Source organism: Aspergillus piperis (genome assembly GCF_003184755.1).
Source record: "Aspergillus piperis CBS 112811 unplaced genomic scaffold BO85scaffold_1, whole genome shotgun sequence".
Lineage (NCBI taxonomy): Eukaryota > Fungi > Ascomycota > Eurotiomycetes > Eurotiales > Aspergillaceae > Aspergillus > Aspergillus piperis.
Window position 1 is genome coordinate 769,946 of NW_020291591.1, and position 24,202 is coordinate 794,147.

The window sequence follows — 24,202 nt, forward strand, 5'->3', positions numbered from 1 at the left end:
ATAAGTATGTCTTGTTCCTGCATCGAAGATAGCCCTGAATCAGCAAGGGATGTTTAGATCGTGGCCAATGTGATATCATCGTCGGACTAATCATAATTTAAGAAACTTCTTCGGCGGTACTCCGTACATTGCCCAGCCGATGAGTTTTGTTTGCCAGGTGGAATGTTCGGGGTGTCGATGATGTGGCTCGGGAGCCACAAGGGAACCAACCAACCTCTCGCGGTGGTTCCTGCATGACCAGTGGCTCAACCCACATCCACTCACATTGTATTATTGCGTTACTGGCTCGCAATGGAGGATACCTGGTTCCCTTCCTCAAGATGACCGAATCTGTGTAGACGCCCCTGCATTTCACATCTCCTCTATCGTTCATGCATCGAGGAATAAGCAGATAACTGGGTGCGATGTGGAGCGACAAGCCGAGTGGACCAACGACAGACACATGTCGGCAGTTGCGAATTGCATTGCTTATTCTGAAGGCCGATCGACCAAACTCTGGTTGTAAGCCAGATTAATTGATCCTGACAGAAGACTCATCGGGATTTGATGGAAAACTACCCGTAAGACAAGGGGAATGAGAATCACAAGTTAATTGTATCTAGCTGTCTGTGCCTTTCAGTAGTAGAATGAGGCTTGAAATGGATGGGGGAGGTTGTAAGGTGGTTCGGGGAGGGTGGGAAGAGGTGGGAATGTAACTAAGAAAGAGTTGAGGTATGGGAGGGTGGATGTACCAACACCACTGTCTGGGGAATGGAAACGCCTCGTGGGAGGATGGATTGACCTTTATTTACTTTTTTTTTTTCTTTCTTTCTTTGGGGTGTGTTGACAGGGAGAGAAATGAGATTAACTTTCCCGCAAGACGGAAAAGTAAGCAAGTAAGAAGCTGCCTTGGAGAACGGCGATGAGGCGGTGTCGCCCTGGCAGGTCCGCATCCCCATCCGTCTTTTCGCTCTTCTTCTGCCCTTCCCCCCCCTAAACTAAAACTAATTGCTGCCAAAAGTCCAGAGGATAATTATCTAATGCTGGCTGGCCAGAAAGTGTGAAACGCCGGAGTCTTTCACTTCTCTCGTCTCCCTCTCCTCTCTTCCTCCAATTCTCCAGGTCCAGAGCCCCAACTTCTTGCTCGCGCACCTTCATCCTTTTACTTTCTTTCCTTGTTGATGTTCTTCTCGTCTTTGGGTGCTCTGTTGTCCACTTTTCCGTCGGCCTTCTTTGCTTGTCCTTAGTCGCAGTCGTTCCGTTCCGTTTGCTGTTATCCACCCCTGTCTGTTTTCTTGTGATTTTCTATATTCCACCCCTCTCCATGCTCTGTCAGTGTCGCCATCGGATTTCAATGAGGCTTTTTCGGAATTAAAAAAAGGACAGAACAAACACTCTCAGTCTCCGAATCGATACGTTGAGCGGCTTCAAGAGAAGGGTCGATTTGAATGGGGTGCCTTTAGCTGCTCTTTCTAGCATCGTCAGGAACGAACGCCGGTCCCTACTGTTGTTTCTCTGCTTTCGACTCCGAATTCAATTCTCCCCGCCGTTCGCTCCTTCATAACGTTCAACAAGCCGGCGCTCTTGAGCTATCCTCTTGCCGGTCTTTAGTGGGATCTCTTGTTTTGATCTATAATATACCCATCGCATTGCAATTGGAACTCTGTTGGTACAGGTGACCTGGTGCAGCTGGTGGACTCCCCCAGTTCCCTCTTACACTTCCGCCGTTGCTCCGCTGCTTTGTACTTGAGACGACCGTTTACGACTCAATCTTAACGATGGCATTCCTCTTTAAATCAAAGAAACACCAGCAGGGTTCTGGCCTACCCCCCGCGTCAAGAAACGTCCAATCTTCAGAAGGGCCGCCGGCAAACCCAAGCCCCAACCCATCAGCGGCTGCGCAGCCCGGCGGCGCCAAAGAACGGGATGGATCACATTCCCAGACCCCGACGCCCAGCAGTAGCTACAATAATTCTTTGAACTCGTTGAACGGCACGAACAGCCCCGATCACCCGCGGATGCGCCAGAGAGCCGAATCCGAATCGCAGGTTGGTTTCCCAGATCTTCTCACTCAGTGACACTCAACATTGTGTGTCCTGTTCTGCTTGTGATGAGTGCTACTCATTTTCCGAGCCTTGGCTGATCATACGCAGAGCCAACGACCACAACAGGCGGCGCCAAGTAATTCCCCGAACGGTAGCCCAGGTGCATCATTGTATCCATGGTCGCAACGACGCGTGAACTTCACTTCCGCCCAGACAAATCCATTCCCTCGTTATGGAGCAGCAATCAATGCGGTGGCATCGAAGGAGGGCGACATCTACATGATGGGTGGCCTAATAGATGGATCAACTGTTAAGGGAGATTTGTGGATGATGGAAAACAGCGGCGGTAACTTGTCCTGTTTCCCGATCGCTACTGTCTCCGAAGGGCCAGGCCCGCGAGTCGGCCATGCCAGCTTGCTGGTTGGCAACGCTTTCATCGTATTTGGAGGCGATACTAAGGTGGATGAAACCGACACCTTGGATGACACGCTCTATCTCTTGAACACATGTACGTATGCATGCAATAGTCTCATTCACTCGAGACTTTTTGGGGTGTTCATATTCTAACATGTCTGGGTTGCAGCTTCTCGTCAATGGTCCAGATCGATACCCCCAGGTCCTCGACCTGCTGGGCGTTACGGCCACACTCTCAACATCCTTGGCTCTAGACTTTATGTTTTTGGTGGACAGGTTGAAGGCTATTTCTTCAACGACTTGGTCTGTTTCGACTTGAACCAGCTTCAGAATCCGGGGAACAAGTGGGAATTCCTTATTCGGAATAGCCACGAAGGTGGCCCTCCGCCCGGTCAAATTCCGCCCGCCAGAACCAACCATACAATAGTGAGCTTCAACGACAAACTGTATCTGTAAGTGTCTTCGTCTACACCCTCTTTGCCCTCTGATTCATGCGCTCGATTTCTGACCCTGCTCCAGGTTTGGAGGAACGAATGGCTTGCAATGGTTCAATGATGTCTGGTCTTATGACCCTCGTGCAAACACCTGGACTCAGTTGGATTGCGTCGGCTTCATCCCAACACCTCGTGAAGGGCACGCTGCGGCTCTTGTCAACGACGTTATGTACATTTTTGGAGGACGAACCGACGAAGGTATTGACCTCGGGGATTTGGCCGCATTCCGCATCTCCACGCGACGATGGTATTCTTTCCAAAACATGGGGCCTGCGCCTTCTCCAAGGTCTGGTCATAGCATGACCGCCTTTGGAAAGCAAATCATCGTTCTGGCGGGTGAGCCGAGCTCTGCGCCGAGGGATCCTGTCGAACTCAGCATGGCATATATCCTAGATACCGCCAAGATTCGCTACCCAGCTGAGAACCAATCTGGTGAAAGAGCTCCTATTCAAGCGATGCGGAAGATGAGTGGAGACCGTGCAATGCAACCGACGGGTCGGACATCGCGGGAATCTCAGAACCAACCTGACGCTCAGCGACGTGGACCACCCCCCCAGTCACGGGAGAGCGTTATGACCAGCCCTACTGGTAGGCCAGCGGACCTTGGTCCTAGTCCAGGGCCAGGATCCCGACTGCCCAGAGCGTCGATAGCGCAAGCCCCCGCGGGGCCTCCTCCCCCGGGACAGGCCCCTACACCTGGTCAAAGAGGCAACACTCCTCAGAATGCCATGAATCCCCGAAGCAAGACGCCCACGAAGACGGATCGTGCTTATGGAGGCCCGCCTGTGGATACCGCTCGAGCCATGGGGCCCGACAGGGATAGAGAATCACCAGCTGCCAGGGACTCGCCAAAAGAAGCCCGACCGGCGCAAGACTCGAGTGCCGCATCGGGCGGTCGCCGTACGCCAACCCAGCAGCCATCAAGAATGTCTGCCAAGGCTATGGAAGCTGGTGAGGCTGCACCCCTTATAAGTGCGCCAACTAGACAACGGTCTTTGCGCCAGCACCGGCAACGCAGTTCTATGGACAGTGCCGACGAATCCATCCTTGGTAAACATGCTAGTATCGATGGTTCAACAGAGTCGAGGAGTTACAGAAATTCAAGATCTGGAGATGAACCACGGTCGCCCAGACTGACGCCCCACCAAGAAGCGCTAATCAAAGAGCTGGAAGCGGTGAAAAGCCGTAATGCATGGTATGCTTCCGAACTTGCGTTGGCTAAGAAGGCCGGGTATACACCCAACCCGGCCAACAGCGTTGGTGTGGATGAGCGTGCCGCAGATGCATTTGCGGATGAGGATCGCCCGTTGATCGAAGCATTCCTTGCCATGAGAGCAGAGCTGGCCAAAATGCAGGCCACAGTCGATCGCCAGGCGGCCATCGCATCTAAACGTGTCGCAGAGGTGGAGCACCAAAGGGATGTTGCTGTCAATGAAGCCGCTTATTCTCGTGCCAAGTTGGCTGCTCATGGTGGAAGTCAAAGGGGCACCCCGCAACCGGATGGAAATGCGCAGGACTCCGAAGATACGTCTGTGGAACGCGGCACAGATCTAACCCGAAGGCTAGCTTTGGCTCTCGCGTCGCAGAATGAGCTCAAATCCAAGCTGGAAGTGATCACCACTGAACTTGATCAAGAAAAGAGAGGCCGTGAGCTTGCGGAGGAGACATGTGAAGCCACTCGGAGACGACTGGCCGAACTAGAAATGCACAACAGTAAACTAGAGGCTGAAAGTCTTAGGGCGGAGCTTCATCAGCTGGAGGCGTCGCTCAGGGAAGAAAGTCTGTTGCGATCGGAGGCCGATTCAGCAGTGAAGCAATTGTCCTTGGACAAAGAGGAACTTCTGCAGAAACTCGAGGACTCTTCCACCCGTCTTAGGGACTATGGCACTAACCTCGGCGGCCTGCGGGAGGCTGTTACCGCGTCATCTGAGAAGTCCCAACTTCTGGAGAGACAACTAGATGAGGAACGTGAGCGGCGTGAAGGCTTAGAAAGGAAGCTGTTGCAGTTGCGTTCGGAGCACGAAGAAAGGACAGCAGAGTTAGAGAACGCCACACGTCGCTTGCGGGATGCCGAGGAGCTCATGCAGAGTCATTCGAGGGAAGCCGAGACCCATAAGAATGCGTTCTTGTTGGGTCTTGAGCGTGCGTCATCCTTCGATTCTGAAGCATCCTTGCGCTCCTTGTCCGATCAGCGGGTTTCTGCTTTGGAAGCTCAGATAGAGAGGGCCAACCAATTGGCAAAGACAAGTCAAGCTGCTGCAGATGAAGCAGCAGACAAACTCCGTCGTGCAGAGGAGAGGATTGCTGGACTGGAGGCGTATCAGGAACAGGCTAGTAGGGAGGGGTTGCAGCTTCGCAGGCAGCTGCAAACAGCGATGAAGGAAAGTCAGGGTCACTCTGCTGAGAACAGAGAATTGAAGTCACAGCTGGAGAACCACCAGCGCGAGGCCGGTGCTCTGGCTGTCCAGCATGCTGCCTTGAAGGACCTTCTGGGAGAGCGTGGGGTCAATTATGCCGATAGCCGACGCTCGCCCCTTGAGTCGCCTGGGTCTCGTTTCGGAACTCCCGAGCAAGGTCGGCTTCGCGAACTGGAACAACAGCTTTCCACCAGCTTGAAAGCCCACGAAGAATTGAAGTCCTCTTTCGAGACTCGTGAGCAGGAAGCCGACCGCGCATACAGAGAGAAGCTTGAGCAATTAGAAAATGACTACCAGTCGGCTGTTCACTACGTCAAGGGCACTGAAAAGATGCTGAAGCGCATGAAGGATGAGCTTGCTCGGTACAAGTCTCAGAACGGCAAGCTTCAGTCGGAGCTCGACGCGGCACAGACAGCTCTTGCTGAATCGTCTGGCAAGTCTTCGCAAGCTCCTGCTGACTGGGAGGTCGAACGCTCGAGACTCGAGCAGTCAATCTCCGATCTCCAGGAAGATACAGCAGCCTCCATCGCCAACCTTGAGAGTCAGGTTGCCAGGCTGAGAGCAGAGGCTGCAGCCGCTGAGGCTGACAAGACCAAATCGCAATCCGAACTCGCAAGTATCAAGCAGGAACTTGCTGCTGCGGCAGAGAAAAGCCGCTCTGAGCTGGAGCAGCTCAAGCAGGAGAACGCCTTGTTGGAGAATCGTGCGTCCGATGCCGAGCAGAAGGTTACCATGCTGCTTGACCAGGTTGAGGCGTCAGTCGGGCATTACCGTCGGCAGTCACAGCCTGTCCAAGGAATTAACGGCATCTCTCGCACCCACAGTAACGCCTCAAGCAACACTATCGGTGCGGGCCGTCGGTCCCGGGCTGATAGTGCCGTGTCTCAAGACGACGCTTTCCCTGACAACCGAAACTCGGTGGCGCTGGACTCGCTTGCAAACGAACTGGAAGCCTTGCGCACTCAGTGGGAGAGCAACAACCGTAACTATCGGTTGAGTACGCAGTCCGACTTTGATCGAACCCCAACCAGGGAGACGGGGCTGAGCGACAGTCTAGCCGAATGGAGGCGCCGTCTGGATGACGAGGAGACCAGCTCCACAGAGAAGATCGAGCCTCGCCACTCCGGTACGAATCATGTAACAGCAAGCATGTCCTAAACACGACATGACTGTCTCCGATTATGATGAGAGATCAAATGTGTCTGTGTGTATGTGTGTGGTATATGTCACGAGTCAGCTGATTGATTGATGGCTAGTGGCTACAAGCATTTTTCCTTGCCTTTCAATAAGCCTCAACCTTTGTTATTTATTCAACTCTCACCACCCCATTTCCCCCTTCGTTCTTGTTTCCCTTTTATACCCCATCCACCTTTTTTATTCATTTCATTTTCTTTCACCTATTTTCTTTTCTTTTCTTTTCTTTCTCAACCTTCCATACTTTGGACTGTACTACTACTACTCCTCCATTACTTTGTTTACTTTTTAACTTAACGAAGCCTCTGTCTGAATCTACTTCTGATTTTCTCCCACCGAAACGACCTGGAACTCGTAAGCCCATACTGTATTGCATCCACCACTCAAGATAGATCTAGTAGATTGATAGTTAGATAGAGATAGATAGATAGATACCCTTAGATCCTCATTGAACATATGGCTGTCGTACATGCCCAGTCTTTAATTACTCTTACCACTGAGTAAATTGCAGCAGCCAATAACTAGTTAAAATAGAACATAGTAATTAGTCACTCTGAGACAACTGGAGTCCAGTGAGTCAAGCAGAAAGGGGAGACAGATCCTTGCTGGACATCGTCAGAAGTAATTGAGATGTGGACTACCTAAAAGAGTGTAGTGTATATGCCTAATTTGGTTTATGATGTGAATCTTTATTTTCTTGCTATTTTGTCAAGTCACATAACGTGAGTAATGCGTACATAGAATACAAGACGTCATATGATGTGTTGAGGTGGTGGCTGTACCGGCCTTGCATTACTCAATTGGGTATGGATAGGTGGCAAGCTGCTCTTGGTCTGCTTATTGCTCAAGGCATCCTGCTTTGGAATGCAGGGAATGGAGGGGTAGACATTATGCGGGCTTTATCGGACAGTTGTGGCGACTAACAGCAGAGTCAACTACGTCGAGACTGTTGTTCTACATCATTGTACCAGATTGCGAGATGTATAGTTCCCGATTGGGTAGCGAGTCAGTGGGAACCGTCTCAGTTGCGTGCTGCATAAAGCACATTCTGCCCGGCTGATCCCACCGACTACCCCCTCTCAGTATGTAGATGACCGATGCTAACAATTGAGACGATACACAAGGAAAAACATGTGAAAGTGACAGGAATCGACGCAATACCACCCCGGAAGCGACCCTAGCCAGTTTCCGTCGCCACATACCCATTCTGAGACGCGCTTTCTCCCCGCCCAAAGCACTACAGGCTGCCCTTGTTTTCGGCAAGGACAAGCGCAAAAGCACCTGGACATGTGGGAAAAAGAAGCACCTCGCCAACACCTCTCCACCAGTCGTTCCTTCATTCTCATCGTCCCCGTTTGTGCGTCAAGAGTAGGAAAAATATGACAGTCTGAAATAAGAAACATGCAAGCAGAAAAGAAAAGAAATATCAAAGCAGGGGCATTGTAAGGAAATGGTCGCTAAGCATGATGAGGGACTCTCGCGACAGTTGCAGCGGTAGAGACATCTCTTTTTGTGCTTGAAGCGTAATCATTTCAACTTTGCATCTCCTTCAGTCCTTAGCCTCCCGATCGATGGCAGCGCAACTCCACGCGAAACTTCAATGTGAACGTATTATTTTCATGTGGAAACGACCGCTACCGGGAGGCTAAGACGTAGAATAGCCACAATTAATGCGTTTCGAGTCTGCTATCAAGGACCTTTCGTGTATGATGAACGTAACCAGGTTTTTGCAAGTGATGTATTCATCGAGCGGTGTAGTTCCGAAAGGTTCAGCTTAGCCGATAGACGAGCAGACGATCTGAATAAACGCGACGGATCGAAACGGCGGTAACCGGAAGACGATCTTGAACGGGATGGCGGGCTAACAGAGAATGCAGAGAGAGAAATAGTAAAGAAAATGGAAAGTCGGGGGCCCAAGGCGAAATAAGTCCGAAAGGTTCACTGCAGGCTGCAGAAGATAGCCGGTATAGTGGTAATCCTGGGCTCCTCAGATAGCGTGGCGTCAACACGCAGCAAGCTGAACGGCAACCGAAAAAAGAAACGTCAAGCTACACTGCCATGCTGTACAAATCAGTACCACTGAGAACCGTGCCCATCGTCCCGCTTCGCGCGGCTACCGGCAGGGCCATAAGCACCTGAAGCAGCAACCTTGGAAGCAGAACGCAGCCTAACGCCGAAGACTATGAGATTAGTCAGATTCTAGATTTCAAGCCGACCTCTACGCACAGGGTCATAACAAAGCACCAAACGCAGAGGAAAGGGGTTCCCTACAACGGAACCTAGGTTTCAGATACTCACATCCTGTCACTCCCTCCCACGGCCCGGTTGGTTTCGGGCGTGTTGTCAAGAGTTCCACGTTCGATGACCTTACGGCGCTGGCTGGAGATGGCACCGGGCTTGGCAGCACCGGGGGTGCCCATGGGCGCCGCAGCAGCAACACCCTGACGGCGCTGCTGCTCTTCAGCCTCCTTGTCCTTCTTGTTGGCATCCACGATCATAGCAGCATTCTTCTGGTACTTGTAGACGGTCCAGTCAAAAACATAGTCATACTGGAAAGATTCGCGGACGAACAGATCGCGGAAGATCTTGCGAAGGTAGGAGTAGTCTGGCTTGTCATCGAAGCGCAGGGAACGAGTGTAGTTCAAGTAGATGGAGAACTCGTTGGGGAAGCCACGGCAAAGAACCTCAGTAGGGGTTGTCATCTTCTTCTCCATGATACGGTCGTACTTCTGCTTCTTAGTAGCAGCCTTCAGGCCTTGCCAGGGAAGGGTACCACGGCAGAAGTAGAGCATAACGTATCCGAGCGACTCCATATCATCACGGCGGGACTGCTCAACACCCAAGTGAGTGTTGATACTGGCGTAACGAGCAGTTCCAGTGAGGTTCTTGTTCTCACGGTACGGGATGTGGAAGTGAGTCTTGGGGTCGCGGTACTTCTTGGCCAGACCGAAATCGATCACATTGACCTGGTTTCCACGCTTACCAATACCCATCAAGAAGTTGTCGGGCTTGATATCACGGTGGATGAAGGACTTGGCGTGAATGTACTCAATGCGAGAAATGAGCTGGTCGGCCAGCAAGAGAACGGTCTTCAGGGAGAATTTGCGGTTGCAGAAGTTGAAGAGGTCCTCCAAACTAGGACCAAGAAGATCGATGACCATAGCATTGTAGTCACATTCAGTGCCGAACCAGCGAACGAAAGGAATACCGACACCACCGGCAAGAGACTTGTAGACACGGGCTTCATATTCGAGCTGGGGGTGCTTGGCCTTGACACTTTCCAGCTTGATGGCGATCTCCTCGCCAGAGATGATGTTGGTGCCTAAATGGACAATCAGCCAGCTGCTCCAGATAACTCATCTCACCTCCTGAAGATTATCACGCACCCAGGTAGATATCACCGAAACTACCACTTCCAATCTTCCGGCCAATACGGTATTTGTTACCGACACGTAGATCCTACAGAAGTGTTAGTCACAGCTGTTCATCGAAAGAAGAAAACATCCATATGTCACGAACCATTGTCGTCATTTTGATGAATTAGACACGCCGTCGTGTTGTGTGAGTAAGGTGTTGAGCAGACTAAAGGTTGGTATCCGAGTTAGTTATAGATCGATGGAGAATATGAGATCATTCCCTCAAGCAAGTGCGTTGAATAAAGAGTATTTGTGAAAGAAGAGGGGGGTAGGAGGGGCGTGAAGGCAGTGGGCAATGTATGCTGCCAGAGAGATGGCAAAATCACCAGAGGACAAGGTGCAGGGAGAATCCCGGCGCGTAGTCACTTGGCAGAGCGAGTCTGCTGAGGGCAGGCGGCTTGGACGGAGAGCAAAGCAAGACACCCAAGCCAAGCAAGAGGAGAGGCACAAAACAAGTGAATAGTGACACTGGGAATAAAGAAAAGAGAGTTGCAGCCTAGAAGCGGACGAACCTGGTCTAGAAACGGGAAGGAAGAGATGAGATAGCGGTGATGTCGACTGTTGGGGTGAACCGACCGTGACGACCCGACCGGAAAGGCGAAAAAGGCGGAGAGAAAAAGAAAGGGGATCAAGCTGACAGACCTTTTAGCGGCTGTCACCGATGAGACGAGGGAGAAAAGCAGCACAACGTACCTACAAGAGATAGGAGAGACAAGAGAAGGAAAAGGAGAATATATCAGTCTCAAGGACAGAGCCTTGATAATGGAGAAGGTGGGTTGAGAGAGGGGGGGGAGAGGGAGGGAGAGGAGGAGGAGAGGAGAGAAAGAGGAGAGGGAAAATGCGAGAGTAAAGAGAGCAGCCAAGCCGGTCAGCCTTCAGAGAAGACAGAGAGAGAGAGGGGGCGGGTAAGGAAAGTAAGTAAAGTAACAAGACTGACTGTGATAAGTTTAGCAGCCGCCGGTGGTTGGTTGGCCGCTTGGTTTTGGCCTGTTTGGGTCTGGCTTTCTGGTCATCTTGTTTCCCAACTTTTCCTTCCTTCCCCCCCAGCGTATCGTAAAGGTGGTATTTTTTATTTCCTCTTCCGTACCGTATCCAAGGCTACCTAACGCCAACTAAGTCTACTCTTCCTACCTTAAAACTAAGCTACAAACCAACTACCAAACATCCGATCTGTTTCAAAGCAAGGCTGTCCTTCTTTCATAAGCTGATACCCGGCGGCTGGCCAAGTAGGAGGCTATAACTGGGGTCCTACAAGGCAAGGATAATGCCGGTCATTTCGGGAAGAATTGCAGATACCAGGAATGAAGACAAGGCTCTCCCAAGCAGGGTGGAAATTGCAATTCATCCTTGGGGTGGCTGAAGTAGGAGTCGGTGAAGCAATCCAGCAGTTTACGCCTGGGCAACTTCAATAGTACTCCCTACGTACTCAATTCTCACCACACAAAACATTTTGCATTTTATCTATAGCTCGGGTATCTCTTGAGGCTACCCTATTGTGCGTAGGTCTCTGATGCCTTTCTTAGTAATTTACTGAACAAGGTTAAATAGTCAACGAACTTGACACCCCAGCAGGATTGGACAAGGTCATGATGCATCCGGGTTGTACCTATCACGGCTGGTTGCCTAAGGCAGACAGGATTGGTACGTCGTATGTAACCATTTCATACATCCAGATGCCTCGCTTCCAATGCAACAAAACGAAAAGAGATGAGGCAAACGATCCGCTTTGATCCAAAGACATTCTAGAAGTACCCAAAAAGCATGTTAGGCGGCGAAAAAAAAGTCTGGCGATAGTGGCAAGAATATGGGTACTCACGAAATGAAAATAACCTAAACCCAAAAGCAAATGTCCATACTATCATCGTTTTTTACGCGGTTTGTGGCGGATGATTATTTCCCTCACGCTACTTTTTTCCCTCTTACCTGCGGTGACCCCAAAGCACCTCACCTCAAATCGATGATGAGATGATGCTTAGTACTACACCTTTCCCCCCCTTCCCCCATTGACTAGAGGCTTATTCCCCAGGCAAATGAATACCATCCGTGTAGACCCCATTATTCTTCCCTGTACCACACCATTCGCCCCCTTAAAACCCGATCGTCGTTAAGGCAAGGAAAAAATCTCTCTCACCTCATCTCATCTCATAAATTACCCTGATTCTTTCTACCTTGGAGTACGTAGTACTTTCACCCTCGGAATGGAACGTCTCCCTTTCCTAGTATGGCCGATTGATCCCGGGCGGTGAACAGGTGACCCCGGATACCGCATTTGCAACCCTCGTGAAGGTAAATTAAATACGGTGGGCTTACGGGGGGGCCCTCAATTAGTTTGGTGTTAGTTAATTGGGGGGAAGTCTTTTTTTGGGGCCCAAACACACGCGCCTTATCGGACCATCGATCAGTGCCTGAGACATGATGGATCGGAGAATACCTAACACGTCCCTTTTCCCTCTTTCTTCTCTACTACGTTACTAGTAAACTTCCCCCCTCTCCACTTCTGGGGTGTGTGTGTTCCCACAACAACACCTACTGGGCCAGATCAACGTGCAGCTCAAGTAAGTAGTACCACGTCGATTCAAGATGGAACACCTGTATAGTATAGCATTGGCGATCAAGAAAACATCATTGGCATCACCTGATTCCTCTTCCAGGATGACGATGACGACGGTGGTCAGGTAGTCACTAACGAATTGAGTAATTGAGCAACTGTAATGATCAGGAGTTGATCTGAGGGTAAATCCCGCAAATAATCATCCCTGGTCTCACCGCTAACGATGATCCCAATTCAATCACCACATAGCTAATATAATAATAATACATTCATCAGAACCACGAAAAAGAAAAAAAAAAATTGACCCCGTGTGTTCTTCTTCTCATGCACGCAAAAAGGAATTCACCAGTCAATTTCAGGTCTGCACAGGCCAATTCTTGCCAAGATTTCGAAGCTATCGACTGCGGGGTGTTTTGTAGTCTTTCAGGTAAAGGAAACGTTGGCGTTTGCAGTTTGGCAGGTTGAATCGCTCCGTTCATCCACGTATGCATTTACTACTAGATACAAGGTGCAGACTGCATCTACCCTTTCTGTCTGCACCGTCGGGTATTCCCCCACTCAATCTATGGCTGTAGTGCTGTCTGGAGTAATTGTTTCTAGCCTCACCTCTCCCACCCCCAAACAAACAACCAGTTATGGAGTACTTTGATTGGGGCCACACATCCCACTCTTCTCTCGGTCTTTTTCTCCGATTCTTATACAACCAGCATAGTGCTATATGTCGCCCTTGCCTTGACGCATGATTACCCAGGGCAACGTCGTTTGGATCTACACCACGCAAGCGGTGCAGCTGTATGCATCGTGTGTTCAGATTAGCCAGCACACATTGGGTTGTTTACTACGGAGTAGCTGATATACCCAATGTTTTCGATGAAGCAACTAATATTGTCTCCTCATCTTGCGAGTTATGCTCATTGGCTTTCAAGAGGGTCATTTGTTTGGCAAATTTGTTCAAGATACAACCAGGCCATAGCTCACGTTGATCGTCGAGCAAACATGCCTTGTAAGGTATCAGTGGACTTCAATCTATCGGGTCCTTGTTAGGTTAGCACCGCAGCATGGGTGAGGATTCACTCCGGATAGTGCAAATCACAGAACCCGTGGCAATGCACATGCAGTTCTACGTAGCCCTAAGCAAACAGAGTACCCAGGGGGTCAACCAATAGTAGTCTGAGCCTGAGAACAAGGAAACCCATTCAAATTTGAGAACTCTGGTAGCAGTAGGTATAATGGTTCACTCCTAAATCTCCAATGACTCCAAGAAAGACTCAATGGGGTCCTCCACTTCACGAAACAGTAGCAGATCGCAGCATATGTTCCATGAAGCTTGTGAAAAGCGGTATATACTCCGAAAACAAACCCTGACGCCTGTGCACCGAAATAAAGCGACCAAGAAGCAAGACATTGCATCGTTGAATCCATGCTAACAGGCAAATTCACAACAAGTCATCGTTGCCAGCAGCTGCACTTTCTTCAATGGCCTGAAGGACCTGGCTTTCCCGAAAGGCAGGCCCCTGCCCATCGCACTGAGCAGTACCTTGCAACCGACCCGAGACATCGCCAATATTCACTAGGCCACGCTTGAAGAGCTCATGATTCTGGATGAGATCCCAGGTGGCTCCCGAGTCAAGCAGTTTCTCACCCGTCTTTCCGCATATGGTGATGCGATGAGCGGGGCCATTACCCCCAACTGCATCGGATTTGAGATCCATGGGCGAGTATTGCAATGGCCCTGTCGTTGTCGGTTCCTCATCGGTGGAGCGCTGGCCTGACTGGCGCATTGAAGTTGATGTTGCCCGAAGTATCTCATTTTCGGTCGTAAACTTTGCCAGCTCTCTCTTCAGTCGCTCATTGTCCGCCACAAGAGTGTTTGATGCATTTTCAAGGTTGTTAACTTTCTCTTCCAGTTCACGCACATGGCGCTCTTTGCGTTCACGAAATGCGCGCTGACTGAATTCAGTAATCAGAGATTAGTTCTGTGGCATATAACACAGTCCTCGATCTGAAACCACTCACGCAGCTCTGTTCTGGGCCTTTCGCTTCGACTGCGCCGGGGTCAGACTCTCTTTCTCCTCGCTGCTGCTCCGACCGAGACTTTGGTCTAAGAGCTGATCATCTCCATCGTAAGAGGCTCGATCAACGTTCTGGCTAGAAAATTCATTGCTGGTGACCGACTGCTTGGTGAGGGACTCGGGAGGCGAGTGTGGCGGGGCAACGAAGGCAGCGGCTGCGTGAGGATCCTGAAAGCGCAAGTTCGGATCGAAAGACTGGTAGTTTTGCGCTCCCTTTCCACAAGTCAGCGTCGTGAGAAGTTTATATACTTAGTATCCACAAAGACAAGAGGGACCGACCAAAGGAGCGAAAGCGCCCTGGATGGCCTCGGCTTGAGGGGCCGAATTGCCTTGGTCGGGAGTGGGCAGCCCGTGGACGCCGTAGAGAGGATAAGGTTGCTGAGGATGGTTTGAATAGAACGAATAATCCATCTCGCCTCGTCCTGGAGAAGGAAAGATACGATATATGCTGTTCTTGTGGATTGATGAGGAGGTATGAACCCCAAGAGTAGGGAGGGAGAGAGTCAGCCGGGCCTAGAATTGGATTCACGGCAGCGATGGACTCGGGATGGAACCGCGCAGTGACAAACCCGCCCGGTGGCAGCCCCAAGCCAATTATAGCCAGACTTGGAGCCGCCGAGGGATATCACGCTCCCGGCTGTCATTGGAAATGGATTGCAGCGATCGACCGAATATTGATTCTTAGGCAACTGAAGTCATATGCAAGCCATCTGTTATATTGCTCTAGATGTCTTTCTATGTAAAGGAATTTGGTTATTTTTGTAAATGACAAGATCAAGCACATGGCTATTTGCAGCCACGGAGACCCACTTTGGCGGACGCTTACTACTACATACTTGGGTCTGAACTGAGATAGAACCTAGAGGAATTGTCAAGGTATAAGAAAGTATGAAATGGTAACACATTCGTGTTCAAAGTTTGGCTCGCTGGCTGCCTACCTACTATGTGATAGGTATTTAGTCAACGGACCGAAAGCTGGAAACCCTGGTGGTACGGAGCTCTACATGTCAAACAAAGATGTAGAAAATTGGTTTAGCCAGCATGACCAATTCTCTGCCAGGTTATCAAGCTGGAACCCATGGTGTGATCTATGTGATGCATGATGAAGTTCCCGTGCATATGTCGGCAAGGATACGATTCGATGCCCATCTGGTTCAAAGGGTCATTGGAACCCAGTCACGGAGAGAGAGGACCGCGACAGTCCAGATTTTAAGATTCGTAGTTACTGATTATGCCTCCTTAATCCCAATCATCGTCGTCATCTTCCACTGTGGGCCTCGAGGACTTCAGCTTGGATGGGCGTTCATCTTCCGAAGAGTCCGACCTTTTCTTCAGGCGGACATCGCTTTCTTTGACGGCACCTAATTCCAAGAGCATCTTCTCCAGATCTACGAGGCTCGTATTAGAAACAAAGAAGCAAATATGAAGAACAGTCCTTACCTTCAACAGTAGTCCTTGGCCCCTTCATCTCCCGCAAGGTTATGAGCTGTTTCATGATCTCGCCATTTCTGTACACCAAGATAGTGGGGGTGTTTCTTTCCGGATAACCTTCGATGCACATGTTGCCTCGAATCTCACAAAACTTTATGTCACCAAACTTTGCCGCTAATTGCCGCCATAATTCGGTCAACCGTTGCGATTCGACATTGGCGCCTGAAGAGCTCAGATGAACGAGCACAAAGCATTTGTTCGAGGCTTCGGTCACCTCGCGCGCGTAATCGACTTTTTGTAGGGGGTATACTTGATTATGAATGCTAGTTTGCTGGAGTGTAGACAGTTCCGCGAATCGTTTTTGACTGGTACAGATCGTTAGTGAAGCCGAACTTCCTGGTACCTGTGTCAGGGGCATGCTAGCGATCATCTCCGTACCGGTATTGTTCGAGGAAATCCTCATCTTCTTCATCTTCCAGAGCATCCAACTCGTCCAAATCCTTGTCTTCTAGTCTATTTTCATATGCCTTGCGCTCTGCCTCGACAAGGGCTTCTTGGATAAGAGGTTCGGGATCTTGGGGCTTCTCGGGGATAACGCCATGTTTGCGGAGGATGTCATTCCTGCGGGGTGTAAGCTTGTATGGCTAACGGTGGTGAACGAAGTCGATGATCTGACCATTCGGTATCCTCGTTAGGGTTGACTTCGACTTGCATGACTGCGGCGAAACTGAGGCTGTTCTATGAGCTCTAATGAATTTATAGATCTACCAAATGGTATGGTAAGAGTAAGGGAGGAAGACAGCAGCCTACACACTTCTACAGACCCTCTGCGGCGAGACATGCCGCGTGTTTGCTCCGTTTGCAGGGTCAGCCACACCGCCCTGTGGCTCAGCCGCCCACAGACGCGGAAGGCCACCTGGAGATTGTTGGAGGCCGTCGGGAGAGCTGCTGTTGCTGCTGCCCTGGCCAAAACACCCATCCTCTACTATCTCCATTGGTCTGTCGTTCTCTCTTTCGGCTTCTTTTCCGGGGACTGGGCAAGTGTCTCTATATCTTCACTGGCCACCCCCCTTTTTTTTCATCACTCTTGTCTTTAAAAGATAATGAGGGCGCCATAGTCGTGTACATACACCGCCTGCACCACGACTAACCCATCATACTGACCCGCCCTTATTCGTCTCCCATTGAACAATCCCCCCCGACGTCACCCGTACGGGGCCCAATTTCCAACCTAGAGAGTGCCATTAAACAACTGTGCTGCTGCGGCAATCACTGCAGCCCGTCACAATGTCTTATATGAAGAAAGATGAGGACGCTGATCAGTCCATGATCAAGCTGGATCGGACCTCCGTGTTTCAAGATGGTAAGGGTCTATCAGTTTCGCTCTTCTCTGGAGTCGCATCAAGACTCTGAACGTGATTGCTGACTTTGTTCTCTTGCTCTTCTATAGCGCGACTGTTCAATTCCTCTCCCATATCTCCTCGAACATGCCGTACTCTCCTGACCAAGATCGCCGTCCTCCTTTTTACCGGGGAGCAGTTCCCCACGAACGAGGCCACCACATTGTTCTTCGGCATTTCCAAGCTATTCCAGAACAAGGACCCCTCTCTGCGACAAATGGTCTACCTGATCTTGAAGGAACTTGCCAACACGGCGGAGGATGTGATCATGTCAACCAGCATTATCATGAAGGACACTGCTGTCGGCAGCGACGTTCTGTATCGGGCAAATGCCATCCGTGCCTTGTGCCGCATCATTGACGTAAGCGCATTGGGAACCCCTACTCTCTTGTCAAACGAGATATCTGATAATGGTCGTCCATGCAGGCTACTACTGTGCAAGGTATCGAGAGATTAATCAAGACCGCTATCGTTGACAAGACCCCTTCGGTATCCTCCGCAGCGCTGGTCTCCTCCTATCACCTTCTTCCGATCGCGCGCGATGTGGTCCGTAGATGGCAGAGTGAGACGCAAGAGGCTGCTTCGGGCGGGAAGCAATCGACTGGATTCCTTGGGTTTGGTGGCAGCTCTCAGGCTCACGCCATCTCGCAATCGAACTTCATGACTCAGTACCACGCCATTGGTCTCCTGTACCAGATGCGCTCGCATGACCGTATGGCTCTGGTGAAGATGGTTCAGCAGTATGGTGCGGCTGGAGTGGTCAAGAGCCCCGCGGCTCTTGTCCTTCTGGTGCGGTTGGCGGCTAAGCTGGCGGAAGAAGACCAGGGCTTGAGAAAGCCTATGATGCAGATGCTTGATGGCTGGCTCCGACACAAGCATGAGATGGTCAACTTCGAAGCGGCAAAGGCCATCTGCGATATGAGGGATGTCTCGGACGCGGAAGCCTCCCAGGCCGTCCATGTCTTGCAACTGTTCCTTTCCTCGCCCCGCTCTATCACCAAGTTTGCGGCAATCCGCATCCTTCATAACTTCGCAAGCTTCAAGCCTCACGTGGTGAACGTCTGCAACCCCGATATCGAAGCCCTTATCTCCAATTCCAACCGTTCCATCGCTACATTTGCCATCACGACTCTTCTGAAGACCGGTAACGAGGCCAGCGTCGATCGCCTGATGAAGCAGATTTCCGGCTTCATGGCAGACATCACGGACGAATTCAAGATCACGATTGTAGAGGCCATTCGCACCTTGTGCCTCAAGTTCCCTAGCAAGCAGGCCGGCATGCTTTCGTTCCTGAGCGGCATTCTGAGAGATGAAGGTGGCTACGAGTTCAAGCGCAGCGTGGTTGAGAGCATGTTCGACCTCATCAAGTTTGTCCCCGAAAGCCAGGAGGATGGTAAGCTCTCCCCTGGAAGCTCTGGGTCTTTTTTTATGGTGCTAACCAACAGAACTAGCGCTCGCCCATCTGTGTGAATTCATCGAGGACTGCGAGTTCACCAAGTTGTCAGTCAGGATATTGCACTTGCTTGGTGTGGAGGGACCTAAGACGTCACACCCTACCAAGTTTATTCGCTACATCTACAACCGTGTCGTTTTGGAGAATGCCATTGTGCGAGCGGCCGCCGTGACCGCTTTGGCCAAGTTCGGTGTCGGACAGAAGGATCCTGAAGTCAAGTCCAGTGTTTCTGTCCTTCTCACCCGATGCCTGGATGACGTCGATGACGAAGTGCGTGACCGTGCTGCCCTCAATCTGCGGTTGATGAACGAAGAGGATGAGACTGCTAGCCGCTTCATCAGCAACGGTAAGCTTTCTGCGAACTAGGCTTCTTTATACTTTGCTGACGACATCAGAATCCATGTATTCGCTTTCGACATTCGAGCACCAGCTCGTGATGTATGTTACATCAACAGACAAGGCGACGTTTGATGCTGCATTCGACGTTGCCACGATCCCGGTTGTTTCACAGGAGCAGGCGTTGGCTGAGGAGCGGACCAAAAAGCTCACAAGCGCGACGCCCACTCTCAAGGCACCTTCGACTGGCCCGCCCAAGGGCAAGGCCAACGGTGTGGCCGAGGCCGTCACGGTCGCCGCCACTCAGAAATACGCCGAACAGCTTATGCAGATTCCAGAGCTCAAGGAGTACGGCACTTTGCTCAAGTCCTCTGCGCCTGTTGAACTTACTGAGAGCGAGACGGAGTATGTGGTAACGGCTGTTAAGCACATCTTCAAGGAGCACGTTGTGCTGCAGTACGACATTAAGAACACTCTGCCGGACACTGTTCTGGAAGACGTGACAGTAGTTGCGACACCGTCGGAGGAAGATGTTTTGGAGGAGGAATTCATCGTTCCTGCTCCTAAGCTGGCCACGAATGAGCCCGGTATTGTTTACGTCACCTTCAAGAAACTTGCTGGCGAGCACAGCGTTCCTGTCATCTCCTTTACGAACAACCTCAAGTTTACCAGTAAAGAGATTGACCCCACTACTGGCGAGCCTGAGGACAGCGGCTATGATGACGAGTACCAGGTTGAGGACCTTGATCTCACCGGCAGTGACTACGTTATCCCAACCTTTGCTGGCAGCTTCGACCACGTGTGGGAACAGACGGGTGCCAACGGTGAGGAGGTCAGCGAGACTCTTCAGCTCAGCAACATGAAGGGCATCTCAGGTAGGCCAACCCCTCTCCACATCGGGCCTAGATCTTCGAAAACTAATCTCATCACAGATGCCACCGAGCAATTAATCTCTACGCTCTCCCTGCAGCCCCTCGAGGGCACGGATGTGGCCCTCAGCAACAGCACGCATACACTGAAACTGTTCGGAAAGACAGTGACAGGCGGCCGGGTGGCATCACTTATTAAGATGGCTTTCTCCAGCAAGACTGGAGTGACCATGAAGATTGTCGTCCGGGCGGAGGAAGAAGGAGTTGCGCCAGCTGTGATTGCGTCCGTTTCCTGAGCTTCATGGACCCCTGTAAATGTGTAAAGGAGGCATGTTCGCGAGGCGCATGAGTCCTGCATTATGAGATCAGATATTTCTTGTTTCCCCCCCTGCTTCATTTTCATTTTCCTTTTTATTCTTTTTTCTCTTCATCTATAATTTTGGTGCCGAGTTAGATGCGATGAATATCTTGCGTAGGCGTCAAACTACCCTATTCATTCGAATTACCTATTTCTCTTCATTTCCATATCTGACTTGTTCTTGTTCCAGCTGACTGTATCTTTCAACATTTTACTTCCCTCCCCCCATTTTTCTCTGCCGATGTTTGTCCCCTTCCCTTGACATTTCTTCGAACATGTTAGCATGTCCTCGCCCCCCTTGCTTTGTCTTCGTGTCATTCCCCGTTTCGCTTGTCCGGGTGGCCGGTGGAACGGGGAAGTGGCTGGAGTCGTTCTGTAGTCAAAAGCGTCATCATACTATATCTATCTACAATTTTGCTTAAGAGGTTCTCTGTGTCCGCTTCGTGTTTTGTAGAAGCTTTCTATATTAATACTACTAGTAGTAGATAATCAAGCATTGGACGAAGCAATATCGTGCGGAAATACATTCGGTCTATCATATTGAATCTTCAAACAAGCAAAATATATAAACAAACTCTAGCCGAGAACATCTGATGGAATGTAAACACAAAGGTATATAGAAATAAACGCCGATCATCATATATAATAAACGCCAATCGTGTCATCATCATCAGTATATTCGCTCTTCTCTACCCCATTCTTGAAGGAAGATTTGGAATTTCTTCGCTCCTTCTTTGAGAACCGGCTATGAATGAAATCATCAATCTCCGTGTCTTCCAGAATTCGCTGGTTGGTGCAGAACAGCTCAGAGAAGCCCACCGATCGGAGGTTCGCTAAACCATACTCCATCGCTGTGATTAATGAGCTTGTGCTGAAGGTTATGTTGGCGTCTAGACTTGGGAATCCGAATTCGAGATCCTCGAGCGGTAGTGGAGGGTGCATGTGACTGAGGATATCGAAGAAGGAATCATTGACTAAGTCGCCAGGGATGCTGAGGGAGGCTAGTTCAGGGAGGAAGACTGGAATGGCATTGATGGATTCGGGTTGCAGGTTACGGTTTGAAGCGGAGACGGTGAAGCGTTTAAGGTTGGCTAATTGGGGGTTGCTCATCAGGCTGCCGAGGCTGGACATGGAGAGATCGGCGCAGTTCTTGAGGGTTAGAGTAGTCATTGTGCGAGGCCAAGGAAAGGAAGACATGGGTATGGAACGGTAGTGGCCGCTGAATTGTAGGCGTTGGAGGTTAGGAGGCCATTCTATTGTGGCTGCAGCGTCGTCGTAGGTGGTGATGGAGGTTGAGCGCGGAAGGCGAAGGGTCGTTAGTCTGCGGAGTTTGCTGATCGCTTTCTTGAGGTCGGGAAAGGGAATTGGATCGCCCACTAGCGATAAGTCGAGGTGTCTGATGTTTGTACATTTGGAGAGAGCCGGAAGGCTGTTGATGCTGTTCAATAGTATCAGTATCAATTATCTGGAGCGGGCGGAGGCATGCACAACGAGCATGTTATATTAGACTTACGCAAAGGAAATTCTTGGAGCCAGAAAGATTTCCAGATTCTCCTTCACCCTTCCCAGCAGTCGTGCAGTCAAACTGTTGGAACTATGATATACGAGGCCACTAAGGTCCAATTTGTGAACTAGACTGCCCAATTGTATCTTGTTCTTTCGTGCGCCGATTGTCGGACAAATTGTGTCGGTGAAATTCTTGAAAGCCGTCCCAGCGCTCACGCGCGGCTTCTCATAGAGATAGGGGATGGCTACGGAATACCATTGGCGTGAGACCAGGCAGCAGGCGTAGAGAGTGGCCTGGCGATGACCTTCATCTGCGGCGGCGTAGGTGATAATCTCCACCACGATTTCTGTGGGGAGATAAATCTGGCGTGAGGGCATCAAAGGCATTATGGGCAATCATGGAATGCATCAATGCCCATGGCAGGTCGATATTAAGAGTCCGCAGACATGGGTGGGGGAGATATGTAGCTGCCCGGGGCGACAGATATATCTAGTGTCAGTCATGCAAGTTGTGTGGTGGGGAAGAAAAAAGTAAGTCGGATGGCGATCAAGAAAATGTGAGGGGAAAAGAAAATGGCGGAGAAGCGAGATGATATCATTCCGCCGATTGCCAGCTGCATCTCCGCCTTCCGCACGTCTCTCCTCCGGCCTGTTCTTCTGCAGCTCCCTGTGATCCGGACGACTCCCATCCGCTCAATTGTATTCGTTCACCGCTGTTGCTTGTGATTGTTATTTCTCATACTTATTAGATATTTACTATTAACACTTCGAGTATGCGATCGCAGTCTCTTTGGCGCTCCCTTGCGCTGTTGCAAAGTACTTCCACCCGCTCCTTGGTAAACACTGGTCTGGGCCGACGTGCCTTTCAGACGGCCAATTCCCGCATCCCCGACTTCGCCTTTGCATTTGAGTGAGTAAGCAATTTCTATCCACGCTGGTGTAGCAGATAATCTGACTGGTGTTTAGCATCGATGGCGTGCTGCTACGATCCTCTAAACCTATCCCTGGAGCCGCTGAGTCGCTAGCCCTTCTCAAAGAACAGAACATCCCGTTTCTCCTCTTGACAAATGGTGGTGGAAAACATGAAACTGAGCGAGTGGCGGAAATAAGCGAGAAGCTCCAGGTCCCATTGGAGCCGGAGGTAATTGTTCAGAGTCATTCGCCTTTCGCGGAGCTTGTGCGCGGGCCGGACGAGCAGAGTGCCCTGGAGAACAAATGCGTGCTGGTGGTCGGAGGAGAAGGTGATCGTTGTCGCCAGGTAGCGCAGATGTATGCAGGCCAATGTTTGTCCCCAACATTTCGTGGAATGATCGTCTTAACAATGGATGCAGGTACGGCTTCAAGAACGTGGTGACACCGGGCGATATCTATATGGCGAACCCATCTATCTGGCCATTTAGATCTTTTCAGAGCTATTACGAGAAGATTTCTAAGCCATTGCCAAACCCAAAGGATCCCAATGACCCCTCGAGAGGGTTGAAGATTGACGCCATCTTTGTCTTCAATGACCCGCGGGACTGGGCTTTAGACGCTCAGATTATCACCGACGTCCTACTATCGTCGGAGGGTGTGATAGGCACCATCTCCGAAAAGAACGGTCGGACTGATCTCCCTAACCGGGGTTTCCAACAAGATGGGCAGCCGCATCTGTACTTTTCGAACCCAGACCTCTGGTGGGCTGCAGCCTACCACCTTCCTCGTCTTGGCCAGGGAGGATTCCGCGAGGCACTGGAAGGCATCTGGGCTGCTGTGACTGGAGGCCCGAGCAAAGGCGTCGAGCTAAAGAAGACCATTATTGGCAAGCCTTACCAGGGGACGTACGAGTTTGCGGAGCATCAGCTCTTGCGCAACCGTGCTAGAGTATTCGGCTCGGACGCTCAGCAGCCTTTGCGGAATGTGTATATGATCGGAGACAACCCAGAGTCAGATATCCGTGGCGCGAACAGCTACCGGAGTGAACATGGCAGCAAGTGGCACTCGATCCTTGTGCGAACCGGTGTCTACAATGGTGGTGAGCCAGCGTGGACTCCGACGACGATCGCTGATAACGTGCACAAGGCAGTTGAGTGGGCATTGAAGAACTCACAGTGGCGGTCTTAGAGGGAACGGTGTAGACTTGTATTTGTCTTCCTTTTTTTGAGCGAGTATTTAAAAAGTAGACTGCGACTGCACCTGCGAGCATAGCGAATAGACTATCACAATTGTATATAGTACAGCAAATATTATGCAGCGCATTATTATATAATCATATGGCATGGCAGCATCCG

At 50.6% G+C, this 24,202-nt stretch overlaps 7 protein-coding genes across 7 annotated transcripts; 3 read left to right on the forward strand and 4 right to left on the reverse strand.

Annotated features, from left to right (window-relative positions):
• Positions 1-1,757: 1,757 nt before the first annotated feature.
• On the forward strand, positions 1,758-6,507 carry BO85DRAFT_454854 (putative cell polarity protein (Tea1); the record flags this gene model as incomplete). Its single annotated transcript, XM_025661347.1, has 8 exons — positions 1,758-2,027; positions 2,133-2,532; positions 2,608-2,890; positions 2,958-5,584; positions 5,615-5,814; positions 5,857-5,890; positions 5,924-5,965; positions 5,996-6,507. The coding sequence occupies 8 exons, from the start codon at positions 1,758-1,760 to the stop codon at positions 6,505-6,507; spliced, it is 4,368 nt and encodes a 1,455-aa protein (XP_025520685.1).
• A 1,823-nt stretch (positions 6,508-8,330) lies between these two features.
• BO85DRAFT_7561 (casein kinase 1 family protein) lies at positions 8,331-10,164 on the reverse strand. Its single transcript, XM_025665640.1, has 4 exons — positions 10,063-10,164; positions 9,930-10,002; positions 8,842-9,865; positions 8,331-8,710 (listed from the first exon to the last, which is right to left on the reverse strand). The coding sequence occupies exons 1-4, from the start codon at positions 10,072-10,074 to the stop codon at positions 8,614-8,616; spliced, it is 1,206 nt and encodes a 401-aa protein (XP_025520686.1). The 5' UTR covers positions 10,075-10,164; the 3' UTR covers positions 8,331-8,613.
• Positions 10,165-13,660: 3,496 nt separating this feature from the next.
• On the reverse strand, positions 13,661-15,308 carry rsmA (putative bZIP transcription factor (Fcr3)). The gene is made up of 3 exons (XM_025665643.1): positions 14,862-15,308; positions 14,527-14,795; positions 13,661-14,460 (listed from the first exon to the last, which is right to left on the reverse strand). The coding sequence occupies exons 1-3, from the start codon at positions 14,991-14,993 to the stop codon at positions 13,947-13,949; spliced, it is 915 nt and encodes a 304-aa protein (XP_025520687.1). The 5' UTR covers positions 14,994-15,308; the 3' UTR covers positions 13,661-13,946.
• Positions 15,309-15,821: 513 nt separating this feature from the next.
• Positions 15,822-16,727, reverse strand: BO85DRAFT_482651 (phosducin family protein; the record flags this gene model as incomplete). The annotated part of the gene is made up of 4 exons (XM_025663118.1): positions 15,822-15,970; positions 16,023-16,378; positions 16,452-16,634; positions 16,690-16,727. 4 exons carry the CDS (start codon positions 16,725-16,727, stop codon positions 15,822-15,824), a joined length of 726 nt encoding a protein of 241 aa, XP_025520688.1.
• A 573-nt stretch (positions 16,728-17,300) lies between these two features.
• BO85DRAFT_359559 (coatomer subunit gamma) lies at positions 17,301-20,367 on the forward strand (the record flags this gene model as incomplete). Its single annotated transcript, XM_025655518.1, has 6 exons — positions 17,301-17,376; positions 17,464-17,774; positions 17,840-18,806; positions 18,865-19,212; positions 19,262-20,077; positions 20,135-20,367. 6 exons carry the CDS (start codon positions 17,301-17,303, stop codon positions 20,365-20,367), a joined length of 2,751 nt encoding a protein of 916 aa, XP_025520689.1.
• A 539-nt stretch (positions 20,368-20,906) lies between these two features.
• Positions 20,907-22,482, reverse strand: BO85DRAFT_7675 (F-box domain protein). The gene is made up of 2 exons (XM_025665649.1): positions 21,943-22,482; positions 20,907-21,867 (listed from the first exon to the last, which is right to left on the reverse strand). Exons 1-2 carry the CDS (start codon positions 22,320-22,322, stop codon positions 21,066-21,068), a joined length of 1,182 nt encoding a protein of 393 aa, XP_025520690.1. The 5' UTR covers positions 22,323-22,482; the 3' UTR covers positions 20,907-21,065.
• Positions 22,483-22,591: 109 nt separating this feature from the next.
• BO85DRAFT_444108 (putative HAD superfamily hydrolase) lies at positions 22,592-24,180 on the forward strand. The gene is made up of 3 exons (XM_025658939.1): positions 22,592-22,845; positions 22,902-23,204; positions 23,267-24,180. The coding sequence occupies exons 1-3, from the start codon at positions 22,709-22,711 to the stop codon at positions 24,033-24,035; spliced, it is 1,209 nt and encodes a 402-aa protein (XP_025520691.1). The 5' UTR covers positions 22,592-22,708; the 3' UTR covers positions 24,036-24,180.
• Positions 24,181-24,202: the final 22 nt, after the last annotated feature.

What these genes read in the sequence shown, in the direction of transcription:
- BO85DRAFT_7561 (XM_025665640.1), bottom strand. An exon ending in TTTCGGTGATATCTACCTGG is followed by an intron (nt 9,866 to 9,929) that starts GTGCGTGATAAT and finishes TTGTCCATTTAG; the next exon opens with GCACCAACATCATCTCTGGC. An exon ending in GTGGGAGGGAGTGACAGGAT is followed by an intron (nt 8,711 to 8,841) that starts GTGAGTATCTGA and finishes CTTCGGCGTTAG; the next exon opens with GCTGCGTTCTGCTTCCAAGG.
- rsmA (XM_025665643.1), bottom strand. Translation starts at nt 14,993, where the DNA reads ATGGATTATTCGTTCTATTCAAACCATCCTCAGCAACCTTATCCTCTC. An exon ending in AGGGCGCTTTCGCTCCTTTG is followed by an intron (nt 14,796 to 14,861) that starts GTCGGTCCCTCT and finishes ACTTGTGGAAAG; the next exon opens with GGAGCGCAAAACTACCAGTC. An exon ending in AAGGCCCAGAACAGAGCTGC is followed by an intron (nt 14,461 to 14,526) that starts GTGAGTGGTTTC and finishes TACTGAATTCAG; the next exon opens with TCAGCGCGCATTTCGTGAAC.
- BO85DRAFT_7675 (XM_025665649.1), bottom strand. Translation starts at nt 22,322, where the DNA reads ATGCCTTTGATGCCCTCACGCCAGATTTATCTCCCCACAGAAATCGTG. An exon ending in GCTCCAAGAATTTCCTTTGC is followed by an intron (nt 21,868 to 21,942) that starts GTAAGTCTAATA and finishes ACTATTGAACAG; the next exon opens with CATCAACAGCCTTCCGGCTC.
- BO85DRAFT_444108 (XM_025658939.1), top strand. Translation starts at nt 22,709, where the DNA reads ATGCGATCGCAGTCTCTTTGGCGCTCCCTTGCGCTGTTGCAAAGTACT. An exon ending in GACTTCGCCTTTGCATTTGA is followed by an intron (nt 22,846 to 22,901) that starts GTGAGTAAGCAA and finishes ACTGGTGTTTAG; the next exon opens with CATCGATGGCGTGCTGCTAC. An exon ending in TGTCGCCAGGTAGCGCAGAT is followed by an intron (nt 23,205 to 23,266) that starts GTATGCAGGCCA and finishes CAATGGATGCAG; the next exon opens with GTACGGCTTCAAGAACGTGG.